At 40.1% G+C, this 13,458-nt stretch overlaps 1 protein-coding gene across 3 annotated transcripts in view; it reads left to right on the forward strand.

The window, feature by feature from the left end:
* The window catches only part of PCNX2 (pecanex 2), a 327,055-nt gene that overhangs the window by 195,694 nt on the left and 117,903 nt on the right, over positions 1-13,458 (forward strand). For all 3 annotated transcript variants that reach the window (XM_009232501.4, XM_054561349.2, XM_054561362.2), the window contains 2 exons: positions 4,174-4,282; positions 9,872-10,001. In XM_009232501.4, the coding sequence (XP_009230776.3) occupies positions 4,174-4,282; positions 9,872-10,001 (239 nt within the window). The remainder of the gene's footprint in view (positions 1-4,173; positions 4,283-9,871; positions 10,002-13,458) is intronic.

Consider the following 13,458-nt stretch of genomic DNA (forward strand, 5'->3'; position numbering starts at 1 on the left):
AGTTTATTTTGCATTTTAATAGGACTGAGATTTAAGATCTTGGAAGTAGAATGTTGGGAGTGAGATAAGCTTCATAAAAACAAAGACCTCAAACTGTCTAAGGAGATGCAAGTTCATAGCTGATCTAAATGAGATTTCTATTTAAAGTACTTCAATACAATATTATAATGCTTGTGGCCATGCTTACTGGAAAGGTGTTGGTGTGTCTGTTTCCATTAAGTCTTATCTTAAATGTTTCATTATTTTATACACAATGGCCAGTGTGGTGCAGGAGATCCCTCTTCACATACTTTTCTCATTGATGATCAATATTTAGGTTTTCTTTTGTGCTTAGAAATTGCTGTTTTGATACACACTCATTTTAAATTCTTTTACCTGATTTTACCCTTAAAGAGAAGGGCAAAGTGTAAAGGGAAAATATGAAGTTGAGTCTTTTTAAACCTGGATCATGTCTTTCCACACTGTAAGAATAAAATACATGAGGCAAATCAATCTTTTTGGAGTTGTACATTCAAGAAGCACAAGTAAGCCAGCAGTCGGCTGTTTTGAGATCCCTCGAGTGTCATCAGGCTTTTTGGATAGTATGATATTTTATTAATTAGGCTTTTTTACTGAAAAGGATGTTTCAGGGCAGATCAGGTCCTTTTTTACTGTGTACATGAAAGAACGTGGCTGCAGCCATAATTTGTCTGAATCGTGGCTGCTGCTATAGTGTGTGATGTTCATGCTTGTGATCCTGCACCTCTGCCGTCAGCAGGAAATCTTGAATAAAGGGGACCTTTCTGTAGCTGCTGCATGTCAGGCAGGTTCTTCCTATTGCTATAGTTCACGGAAGGCCCATGGCCTCAAGGAGGCATGGTAAAGTTGGGTGAAAGAAATATCACTGGGTAGAGAATCAGGAACTTTGATCTCTGGTTTCAGATGGGCCAATAACTTGCTGTCTGACCTAAGCAATCCACTTAACCTCTCTGAGCCTGGTTTCCTTCTCTGAAAAATGAGAGGACCTGGACTTGGTAAGTTTCAGTTTGGGGAAGAGGAGGGCTCTAAAATAGGTTGTGAATAAGATATCCACTTGTCCTAACATTTATCAAACTCTTTTGTAACATTTATGTTTGCCAGGCACTGTTCTAAGTCTTTAACAAAGATGAAGCCATTTTATCCTCAGATGACACTTTGAGGGGGTACTATTATCATCTCCATTTTATAGATCCAGAAATGTATGACCAGAGGTAGAGCTGGGATTCAAACTCAGGCAGCGTGCCCTCAAGCCCATGCTTTTAAATATTGGCATGCATTAGCATCTGACTCATCTAGAACACATCCTTTTTCTGGTGGGTTTCATAGAGGAGCATTAAAATTACTGTGTTGTGGAGGAATCATTACTACATAAAGAAATGACATTCAGGAGATCTGGCTTCTTCAATGATTGAGAACAGTGGAGTCTATTTTGTGAGCTTCATGTTGAAAAGCTTTACAAAGCATGTATTTTATTCTCACAAAGTTCATGAAAAAAAAAAAAAGAAGGCATAGAGAGTCATAGGAAAAGAACAAGGATACCTGGGGCTTTGGCTGCAATTAGAGCAGGAGAGTGCTTATATCTGGAATCCTTAGATGTCTGATTACTGGTTTTGCTTATGTGTAAATACAAGTTGCTGTGCTAAGCAGAAAATAATTGTAATGGATTCATTTAATCATAACGCAGCAAAGTTTAACTTGTTAGAGCTTCAAACTTGCAGATGAAGCTTTCCCTGGGGCAGCCTGTCTGATTGTAGTTGCTGTAGCTGACCTACTTATCAGCTTTTTCAAAAAGTGGCTTAAATGCCTCCCAGGATACAGGAATACACAGAAAACCTAACAGGAGTAACTTTCCATAACTCATGATTCATTTTTAGGGCATTTGGGGGCCATACATCATATGAGGTAATCTTGTTCATGCTTGCAGTTTTCACCTAGACATGACTCACAAGATTAATTCTTAATAACTCCACTAAGAATTCTTAATAGGGGGGTGACTAGAAGATTTCAAATCCAGAGGTATTTTTTCTGATAAGAGTTTGGTTAGGTACACATGAGCAAGAGAGCCCACCACCACTTTTCAGGACTTTTGCCCTGGTTGGTAACCCAGAAGTCATGTCTTCTCTTGGGCACTTGATGTGTTCCCCTTCTAGTTGGGTTAATGGTGGAGATAAAAGGAAATGATATTGGCTTTTAATGCAAATCGTATCTCTTCACAGAAGTGAGTCAAGAGTTTGAAGTTGTGTTAGAACTATCTGTTTCTTGATCTGTAGAAGTCACCTAATGACTGGTAAAAAGTAAGATGGTAGGGAAATGACTATATTTTATGTAAACTTGTAAGACTGGACGTCAGGTTGACAGAGTGACAGGCTGCTCTTTCAATTGACAAACTCTCAAAGGCACTGGGGGCTGTGGAGTCCCATCTAGAATGGATTCAGGAGGCTGAAATCAACCTCAGGATTAAAACCAAAGTGGCCTTTCTGAAAGATCTTGGAAACCAATCAAGATCAATCCTCTATGGTTGATACAAGTGAGTGAGAGTAAAGAAAGTGAAAAGTTATGAGCAAAAAACAAACTCCTCTTTTCCTTTCCTGGAATTGATATTTCCTTATAGTTCCCCAAGCCTGATCCCATCATCTAGTTTTCCTCTTTCATTTTTCATTTCTTTGCTTTTTTTTTTTATCCTCCCTTTATCTTCCCTGTTTCCCCTATTTTTTTTCTTTCCCTCTCACCGTCTGCCACCCTCCCTATCATTCTTCCATTCTCTTCTATCTAAAATTCTTCAACTTTCACCTAAAACTCAGTGCTAGGTTTGTAACTAGAGTCTCTGGTAGACATGTTTTTAGGTCAGGGGTTCTATACATAACCAGATGCCTGTGACTTCTTAAGGATTCTCTCTGTTTGCTGTGCCTTTGAGAGACCTTTTATTCTTGGTTCATATACTGTGGACTACCCAATAATGTTTTATTCTATTTTAAAGTTTTTCTCCTAAACCAGAATATTTATGAGAATCAGTAGAGACCAGAAAAGTGAGGCAGAGATTTGGAGAGGATTCTAATTAACCTCCTTTTGCCTCATTACATTTCATGGAACAAATCAGGGTCACCTCATCTTTGGGTTCCAAAATCACCAGGTTGGCTTTTCACGGAAGGGCTCAGTTATCTTGGTTCCTTGAATCCTTTCTTAATGGCCCCGTTGCCCAACCCTTGCCCTGTTTTCATTATGACCTTCTGTGTTATATAATGGCTATTGAGCCTAATTAAAAATTATATTTTTTCTTTTCATTTCACATCATGGCCTTGGTGAATGTATTTTATTGTCTCAAATGCTAGTCAGTCTAGGAACAAACATGGCATGCTATTTGAAGTTTTCATTATGGAAGAAGATCAGATGTGGATTTTGGGGAGAGAAATCTTGGTGGGATACTGACTGACCGCATCTAGAAGTGACAGCAGCAGAATTTTGCATCTGGGATTCATTAGTCACTTCTTACCACAATGCAGAGATCTAAAGCCAGAGTAGTCCATCCTTCTCTATCCTTCCCTACACAGTCATCATCTCCATCTCCAATCAACCACTGAACAGTTCATCCTATGTGAGGTCTCTCTTCTGTATTTTCCATATCTTCCCAAAACTCGATTTTTCCTTGTGCTGGCTTGTCTGGCCAATGCAATAGCTTCATATCCTGTCTTAGCTTTCTAAAGTACTTTGTAACTTGCATTTCAATGGTATGGAGCTATTTTCTCCAGTAGGAGCAGCTGAAGAGGTAAAATGAAATTAACACACAAAAACCTCAACAATGTCAAATGATGATAGGTTTCTGTATGTACTCCCTCCAAAAGATCCAATATGAAGGAGGAAAGACCAAGCTGTGATTGTTCTTCTGAGAAAGGCAAAGAGATACACCATATACATAGGTTGAGATAATAAATCTGTTGAGATTAACCATGCAAGATTTCTTCTGATCAGCCTGTTGCTGTTTCAAAATATCATTAAATGGCTGCATTCCACATGAGATGCAGGAAGATAAGAGTAAGAGGGCAGACAGTAGTTTCACTGCCCCTTCCTAACCTTGACAAGTGTCCTTTAAGTGACCCTGATGCAGTTACAACTGTTGTCATTGTCCTCTCTGATGAATTTTTTTTCTTTTGCTTTCAGCTCGGGGACCTGCTTCACAAGTTACAGTTCGTCCTGACATATGTGGCTCCTTGGCAGATGGCTTGGGGTTCTTCGTTTCACGTGTTTGCTCAGCTCTTTGCCATTCCTCGTATCCTTTCTGCTTCTATTTTCACCCTCCAGCTGAGATTCACATTTTACGGAAGCAAGCTTTTCATTGACCCCTGGCAATAAAAAGATTTTAAAGTCTTTAAGATTACATTTTAATGGGGACATGAAGAGGCACTTTGGATCCCTTTAGGCCACTTAGCCGTCAAAGATATTTCTTAATTTTGAACTCTTCCTGCTTCTTAATGCATTTTCAGGAGTTACTTTTATTTTTTCTGGTCCTTCCATTTCCCATGCCCAGATCTGCATTAAGATACCCTGTCTTTTAAATGGAAAGTTACTGCTTAAATGATTGGGTCGCCTTGTGCAAAATAGTGCAAATAAATTTGCTGTTATTAAGCTTTGTGGATAGGGTTAATGCATTCAATACATTTTTATCAAGTGTATACTATTTTATAGTATGGTTATCATATTATACTTCAGTAATATTCAGAAACACAAGATTAGGTACAAACAGCATTTGGAAGACTAAAAAATTAAATTATGGTCTTTTAGTGGCTATTAGCCAAGAAGCCTTGGTTTCCATTTGTGTTTTACAATGTTTACATAATAGTTTTAATTTACTTCATAACAAATTTTGAGATGCTCCTTCTAAACATCACTTTGACATTGATAGCTAAGTTTTATGTATGTGCACGTGTGGGTAAGGGGAAGCGGAGAGAGAAATTGCTTTAAAAATACTCCCGAAGAAAGAGATTAATTAAAATTTGACTCAGGCCTAAAATATGTCCTCAAAGGTTTTCCTTCCCGGTGAATTTAGAGTTTTTAAACCTATGTGTTTCCCAGGAAACAGGGACCACTTGCATCAGAATCCCTGGAGGAACTATTAACTAAGTAGATTCCTGGACCCAGCTCATACTTTTTAAATCAAATTTCACTGGGCGGGATCCTAGAATCTGTCTTTCCAAAAGCTTTCTTGGTGATTGTTATGCCATCAGTGTGTGTGAACCACAGTTCTAAACTCTGGCAATCCATCAGTTCTAAACTCTGGCAATCCATTCTGCTGTTAGCTAACTTGAATGACCACTCAGAGCTCTCTTCCATATGAAATTTACATAAGGCTCATTAAGACAATTCTTAAGGAATCTCTATGACCTTAACTTGGTGTACAGGAATGGAAACATACTTAGGATAATCCTTGAGTGATAATATATTTTATATTTTGAAAAATATTTCTTCCAGGCTCTAACTTTTTTAAAAAAAAATGTTAAGCATACGAAGAGTGGATCTCACAATACACATTGTTCTGTGTTGCTATTCTTAGATATGCATTGATATTTCTAAAGTGTTTCAAGGTCATTTGGCAGAACAAGCTAAGGAAAATTATATACATATTTGCAAAGCCTGAGCTTGTGCACCACCCTTTCCCTTTAGCTGCAATCATTTTCTATAAAGCCAGTAATTTCAGTTTTCCAGAGTCCTTTAAAAACAAAAACAGGTGAAATATTGAGTTGATTTTTAATCTCTTTCTGATGTACTTCTAAAGTTTCCTTTTTAGAATTTAAAGTATGTTTATTAAATGAAAATAATTAGATTAATGCAAATTTGTTGTTGAGGAGTTACACCAAGAATTTAAAACTTGAGGTTATAATTCCTGATGTCATAACTTTGGACTTGCATCTGTCTGTAGCATTTCTTGTTGGTGTTTATGCCTTGTTAGGTGAGTTCAATATTACTAATTATTCCTTGGAGTTCCACGACTGAATTAAGACTGTTCTGGGAACCATAATTTTCAAATACTTGCCCTATATTCGTGTTGAGCGTTCACACATGAGCACATGGTATTTGGCACCTAATAAGTCCTATAAGAATAAAGACAGCATTAGGATTTATCTCAGCTTGTGCACAGTGAGCATTAAATTTACATACTTTCACGATACACAGACTAATTGTCTTACAACGTGCAAACATTCGAGATGCAGATTTTATTGGGCATTTGGTGGTTCCATTTTAGAGCACTCAGTGGATCCCCTTCTTTTGTTCCTAAGCCTGGCCCTGTTAGTGACACCCACTTCCACCCCTTCTGCTAAGATACAGAGCCTTCAAACTGACCTCCCTGGAGGCTGGAGGCTGGCCACTGACAGGATCTTTCCCCTCTCCCCCGTACCCATGGACGCCCCCCTCATCCTTCATCACTTGTAAAGGTAGATATTTGTTCCTTGGAGTCCAACATCATGCTGTTCAGAATATAATGAGATAAATAGTTGAAAAACTAGATATACATGCCGCCCAGACAAAGCTATTAAGTGTCAGCCCTGGATCTTGGCTTATTTTGAAATGTTAATTACTTTATCACTCTATTAAGAAGCTGTGGGCTCCATCTCAGCATTGAAAAGGGACTAATTTGCTCCGTTTTGGAATTGAATTAGCTTTCAGGCCAGCAGGGCACTGTTTGGTAAATTGCTTTTTCCAGTACTAGCATGTTTTCTCCCTCCATAGCCTCTGTTAGCTTCTGAGCTTGTAACCTCCAGGGAAAGATGAGAATATTCACCCTTTTAATATGTGTAGAGACCATGCAAGACCATTGTCTTCTAATAATTAGAAAGACTTAGCCAGATTCTCTATAGTAAACCCGGAGATTGGGAGGGCTGCTTTCTACTTGGTGCCTCCTTCTGCACTTCTAATGATTTTTTAAAATCTTTTAATAATTGATGTTTTCTGGCTGGGCACAGTGGCTCATGCCTGTAATCCCAGCACTTTGGGAGGCCGAGGAGGGCAGATCATGAGGTTAGGGGATTGAGACCATCCTGGCTAACATGGTGAAACCCCGTCTCTACTAAAAATACAAAAAAATTAGCCGGGCGTGGTAGTGGGTGCCTGTGTACCCAGCTACTCGGGAGGCTGAGGCAGGAGAATCGCTTGAACCTGGGAGGCGGAGGTTGCAGTGAGCCGAGATGGTGCCACTGCACTCCAGCCTGGGTGACACAGCAAGACTTCATTTCAAAAAAAACAAAAACAAAAAACAAGCAAAACAAATAATTGATGTTTTCATTTTAAGTGTGCTTTTAAAGGAATGATCATCTACCCCTCAGGTTTACCTCTCAGCTATTTCTCTTAGAAAGAAATAAAGAGTGCTTTATGTGCCTACTCCTCTTAGTAGCTCTTCTTTCTTGGCACTGCCTTGCCAGTAGTAGTGACAGCCTTTCCTGTTTGCCCAGAGTGTGCTATAATTCTTTACTAATCTTTCCCCAAAAAAAGATCCTCTCTATTCACTGCCACTCTCCCTCTAACCTGTTAAACGTCATTTCCTTTCCTATCACACTGAACTTTATTTTTAGACTAGGACAGTTTCCTCACTTCTTAAATTTTGGATAATTGTTTCTGGCATTTAAAAAATGTACAATGTAATCTCTGGGGAAATTTTAGAATCAAAAACAAGAGCCACATCAGCCCCCCTTTTAATATGTGTAGAGACCATGCAAGACTACTGTCTTCTAAAAATTAGACAGACTTAGCCAGATGATCACATATTAGCACATCTGCCCAGCCCTGGCTCCACTTGGTTTTGTCCTGGTTCCTCTGCAAGCCCCATCACACCCTCTGTCTCCTGATGTGGGGACTCCTCCCTCTTCCTTTCTTCTCAACACAGCCCCTCAGAAAACTCCACCTCTGACCTGACTCTGCTTTCTAATATTTTTTTCAATACCTTCACTCAATGATATCTTGCATACAATTCCCTTTTCTTCCAATGATGAGGAGCATAATAGCTAATTTGTTGTGTTTTGTGGCAGAAGTATTTAGGTATTTTCAGCTTTCAGAAGAGGAAACTGATGGGTGATACTAGATATCACAGTAGCATATTGTTCTGTAGTTCTCTATTTGAACCTAGGTCAAAATAAAAAGATTTGGATTTAAATTGCAGCACAATAGAGATCTTTTTGATACCTAAACAATTCAACATTGGAATGGATTATTAATGGAGGACGTGACATTTTACTCCTGAAAATGCTTGGGAGTAAATAGAAAGTTTTTAAAAAAAAAAAAAAAGGTCACTCTTGGAAAAAAAAATCATGATTTTTTTTTTTTTTTTTTGAGGCAGAGTCTCACTCTGTTCCCAGGCTGGAGTGCAGTGGTGCAATTCTAGCTCACTGCAGCCTCAAACTCCTGGGCTCAAGAGATCCTCTCACCTCAGCCTCCTGTCTGGCTGGGACTACAGGTGCACACCACAATGCCTGGCTAATTTTTTTTAAATCTGATTTTAAATCTACGAAAATGTATGTGAAAGTGTGGACAGCACAAGACTCACTCCCTTTTTTATATCTTACATATAAATGGGGCTGTTAGGGAATCCCCACTTCCACCCCCACCCCTTTATCACACAATTTGTTTAACGTTATGTTAAACCACTTAGAAGTCCGAGTTACTTCTATATTCTTGATAATGAAATGCAGAGTCTTCCTGTCTGTGCCAAGCATTTCTTTTTTACTCTCTGACAGAACTTTTGGAACATGGGTTACAGAAATAAGATCCCCCTTAGTTCAGCAGTGAGAGAGATACAGCTGTCAACAACTTCCCAGCAGGAAGATCAGCCTTGTAGGAGGTCAGATCAGATCTGTAGTAGAATGATCCAAGTCCTAATACCCTAGGACCAGGAAGGATGTCCATATTATAGGACCTGGGCAGTCTGGCTCTCCACTGACTTCTGCCACCCCCATGGATTCTGGCCAGCAGTTCTCTCTTGCGCTTCCAACCACAGGCCCCACAGAACCTCTGCACCACAATGATGGTGAGTGACTGGCAGCTGGGAGTCTCCAATGATGGAGTGAGACCTGAAGGGACCAGCTTGCTCAGAGAACTGTTGCTTCTGGCTCCTCGCCACTAATCACCAAAGATCCGTTGGGCTTAAGCCAAAAGCAACAGACATGCTAAGTTTAATATTGAGCAATTACCTCTTTGATCAAGCAAGGTGTGTGAAATTGATGCATGCCAGTACGTGAGAAACTCATATAAGAATGCCTAAAGAAGCAGCTTGGCCCACAAAACACTTACTTCATGTGCATGTGGTGTTTTTTGCTTAAAAACTAGATATGACTTGATTGAACTAATGGTGTTCAATATACGATATCTGTTTATCTGTGTATCCATCTACCTAGATAGATAGATGGATGGATATTTCAAACAGTCGGAAAACATACTTCAAGAAACAGAGATGCTACCTTTCCAAACAATTATATCATTTATTTTCAAAAAGTATCATCTAATATTAATTATTTACAAAGCTACTTGATACTTTAGCAAATGTGCCCTAGTGTGTTTTGTTCAGCTAATAATCTTAGTGAAAAGAAACTGCTCTTTTCAATCCTTAGATATTAAACCTTTGCCATGAATCAGACTAAGACTGCTGAGATTTTTATGAGAATCATTGGGTTTACATGGTGGTGAAATGAGACCTAGCAGGGTACTACTGAAAGTTTTATATTTATAAATCTATACATAGAGAGATTAAGTGTGTGTTCTTTGTTCTTTCTTTGGTGGAAAAAATGACTTTAGTGAAAACTCATCAAAATTTGAAATAATATTTTAAAAATATAAGAATGATAATTTTTTTTTTGCCTTAACTCAACATTCTCAGATTCTGCCATGCTTTTCTTTCAGATGATTGCCACGTCAATCTTTTCTACCCCATTGAGTCCATTTCTTGGGAGTGTCATTTTCATCACATCATATGTCAGGCCAGTGAAATTCTGGGAGAAAAACTACAAGTAAGATCGTAAAATCAGTGCTCAATTGCTTTTCTCCAGTTTGTGCTTCAGAAAGCTCCTCTGCTTTCCTCTGTTAGGAGGTCCCTGGCTCCAGGCTTCCCCCTACTGTGGGGCCAGGCCAAACCTATCTCTCTTGATGACCTCTTCAGTTCATTGACTCAGCTCTTTGGTGTCAGGGATCTGGAAAGAACATGACTGATTTCAAATTAGCCAATGAATACTAGTCCAGGTTTCACCAGTTGTGAAGGAAAAGTGAGTTATCACTGCCAAATTTTCGTAGGTGACCTAGGGGAAGGTACAAGCCACTGTTAATGTCCTTTGATATGCCAAGATGGCCCCTGGATGGCATACTTTTTTCCTGTCTGTGGCATCCCTTCTGTGAGCATTCTAAATATACAGTCCTGTACAAGTGGGCAGCCATCACAGCTCTATGGAAAAGAGACCACCAATTTTTCTGAGTGCCATAAAACTTGCGGCATGAAAGTGAAGATGATTTCTTCACCTTTTCTTCACTATTTGGACCTGTCATAAATTTCCTTAAGCAATTGGTGATTGATGAAGTAGGAGTGTTATTCTTACGGGAAGGTGAGAAGAGAGAAGTAATGGTTCACCAAGTAATCGTAAAGACCTCTTAATGATTTGTGGGGGAAGGTCTTGAGAATAGCTAGCAGGGAAGGAAAGCATGTGTACCCGGAGGTCTTCAGCTGGGACAGAGACCTTTGCATTGCTCCATGTGTTGGGGCAGGTCTTCCATTTCATCTCTTCTGCCCTAATTTATTAGCCATACTTGTGCTATTTATTACTTTTAAACTCTAATCCTTTTTCCATAATTTGTTTACATTTTGCAGAGTGCTAGCATTTTACAATGTGTCTTTTATGTCTCACAGAGGCCGTCATTAAGTTAGACCTTTGGCTTCATGTTTCTCCCGAGAGATGGTTTATAAAATTTGCATCCTTCTGACACAGGTGGTGTGGCTTAGGGATTAGAACACAGCCTGCCTGAGTTCACACCTCATCTCTCCCACTTAACACTGATCATTTCAGGCCTCCTTATCCTCATCTGTAAAATGGAAGTGAAATCATAGGACCTACTTCATAGACTTGTGAGGAGAAAATGAATTAACATACATAAAACACCAAGAATAGGGGCTGCCACAAAGTAAGCACCACATGGCCTGAGCTAGGATGATTATTCTCTGACTGCTCCACAGGGAGGTTCCTGTCCCAGCTTGACCCATGCTAGTAGGTGTTTACCATGACTCGGGGGGATCTCCTTCAGACAATCTCACATTTAGGGGTGCCCTGGTGAAAACTAACCAAACCAGTGAGCCCTACTTCGGGCCCGTGAGGAGTTGAAGGAGGTCCTCAGGTTTCTGGCAGATTTCTTGTCTTCTAAGACAGGTAGATTTTGCAATAAAAGTAAAGTTGTCTTGAAATTCACACATAAGGCTGCTCATTTGCATTTGTCTAAAGAGACATGCATATTTACGGAGCCAGAGAGTAAAAAAAAACTACCACAGTTGGCTTCTCTTTAAGCTTTTTTAGGAGAAAATAATTTGGGGGACCTTTTTGGAGCTCTGAAAGTCATGCTTCTGGAAAGTACAAATACTTGTAAATAAAAGGAGGGGCATTTTCTCATGCTTTCACCTAAACAGGGAAGGAAAGTACAACATATTTAAAACTTGGTCCTCAGTACAAAAGGTTTCTTTTTGCCTCCTATTCTCAGACAGGGAATCCGTCTTTCTGGCATGGGAAGATTCAATAGAAGTAAAACACCTCTCAGTTGAGTCAGAAAGGATTTTAAGTGTCCCCAGTGGAAAGGGGAATCTTTTTGCAGAGATGACATTGGAGGGAGGCATTCTAATACCTGTGCAAAAGGAGTTAGGTGTTTTGTTATTTAGTCTCCTCACTTCCAAAATTCAGCCATCTTTGAGTGAGATGTTTGGGTCTGAATTGTCAGTTTATGTGGGTTACTTAAACATATGGACTTCTACAGCAAGATTTATGTTTATTCAGTCCCACAAAGAAGTGATTCTGCCACGTTTATTCTTTTCATCAGTAAATAACACAGATATTAGCACTAGGTTCCCTGTATGTGTGTGTGGGGTGTCTGCCTCTGGCTGCCCTTCTCATGGGTTGGAAGGGGGCTTCAGGGTCTGTGGGTATATACAAGGATACCTGCCCTTTCCTAGGTCTTTCCGAAGGAGACAAGTGGAAGGAAATTTTCAATTCCGCTGCAGGAGAGAGTTCTTGGTGCAAAACCCAGTCTGCTGGAGGTCTATTGTTGCCTTTTGTGCAGGCATCAGAACGCAGCGTCCTCTGGCCCATCTGCTGAAAAGATCAGTGGAGGGAAATCACAACAGTAGAGTGGTGGGTACCAGGAAAGGAAGTGACAGGAAATCTCATCTGGATCCCTACAAACACTCTGGAAAGCTCATTCTATCTATTTAAAACTTTTTTTAAGTTTCAAATCCTAATTAATGAGTTTTAGTGTTCTGACTGCAGAGTTTCTATGTGGCCATTCTAATTACCATCTTTTGAGTCTGATACAAAGGACCAGTCAGTTAACGTCATTTATCCTGTTTAATTTTGTACTAGCTGTTCCATCACTTTAAAAGGGCTGCCTGAAAAGACATTCTCGTCTGGAGCTTTAGTGAGCACATTTACCACCATGAACTGCTGCCACCAGCCTGGGGGTGTGTGTTGGAGGCCACCTAGCAGTCCCCTCTCCTGGCTTCCTCTTTCTTTTCACCTCTGCTCCCTCACTTTCCAGTCCCTTGGTTTTTATTGCAGATCTTTTAAAGCTGACTTTTGTTTGTGCAGGTCTCTAATGAGAGCTGCAGTGTAACAAACCATTTTAATACTTCAAGGAAGTGATAAATAAATCACCAGTGACCTGATAATCACGGCTAGTCCCTTTTCTCCCCGAACTGGCCTGTCCTGCAGACCTCCTGTTCCCTGATTCTGTGCCTCACTAGGGCATATGACAAATGTGTCCCCTGTCTGCCTTTTTACCCTAGCCTCCTAACTAACCTGCTTGCTACTCTCTGCCCACACATACCTCTAGGATAGCTGTCCTAAAACACAGCTCTCAGCATGTCACTCTACTCCTTAAAAGCCTGCAGTGGCTCATTGTGCCTGAGGAATAACTAAAAGTGCCATGCCGACCAGCACTGTCCGACGGGAAGTTCTGGATGATGGAAATGTTCTATGTCTGTGCTCTCCAATATGGCAGGTACCAGCCACATAGGGCTACCAAGCACTTGAAATGGGGCTAGTCTGACGGAGGAACTGAATTTTATTTTATTTTTATTTTATTATTATTATTATTATTATTTTGAGACAGAGTCTCGCTCTGTCGCCCAGGCTGGGGTGCAGTGGTGTGATCTCTGCTCACTGCAAGCTCCGCCTCCCGGGTTCACGCCATTCTCCTGCCTCAGCCTCCCAAGTAGCTGGG

Source organism: Pongo abelii, chromosome 1 (assembly GCF_028885655.2).
Source record: "Pongo abelii isolate AG06213 chromosome 1, NHGRI_mPonAbe1-v2.0_pri, whole genome shotgun sequence".
NCBI lineage: Eukaryota > Metazoa > Chordata > Mammalia > Primates > Hominidae > Pongo > Pongo abelii.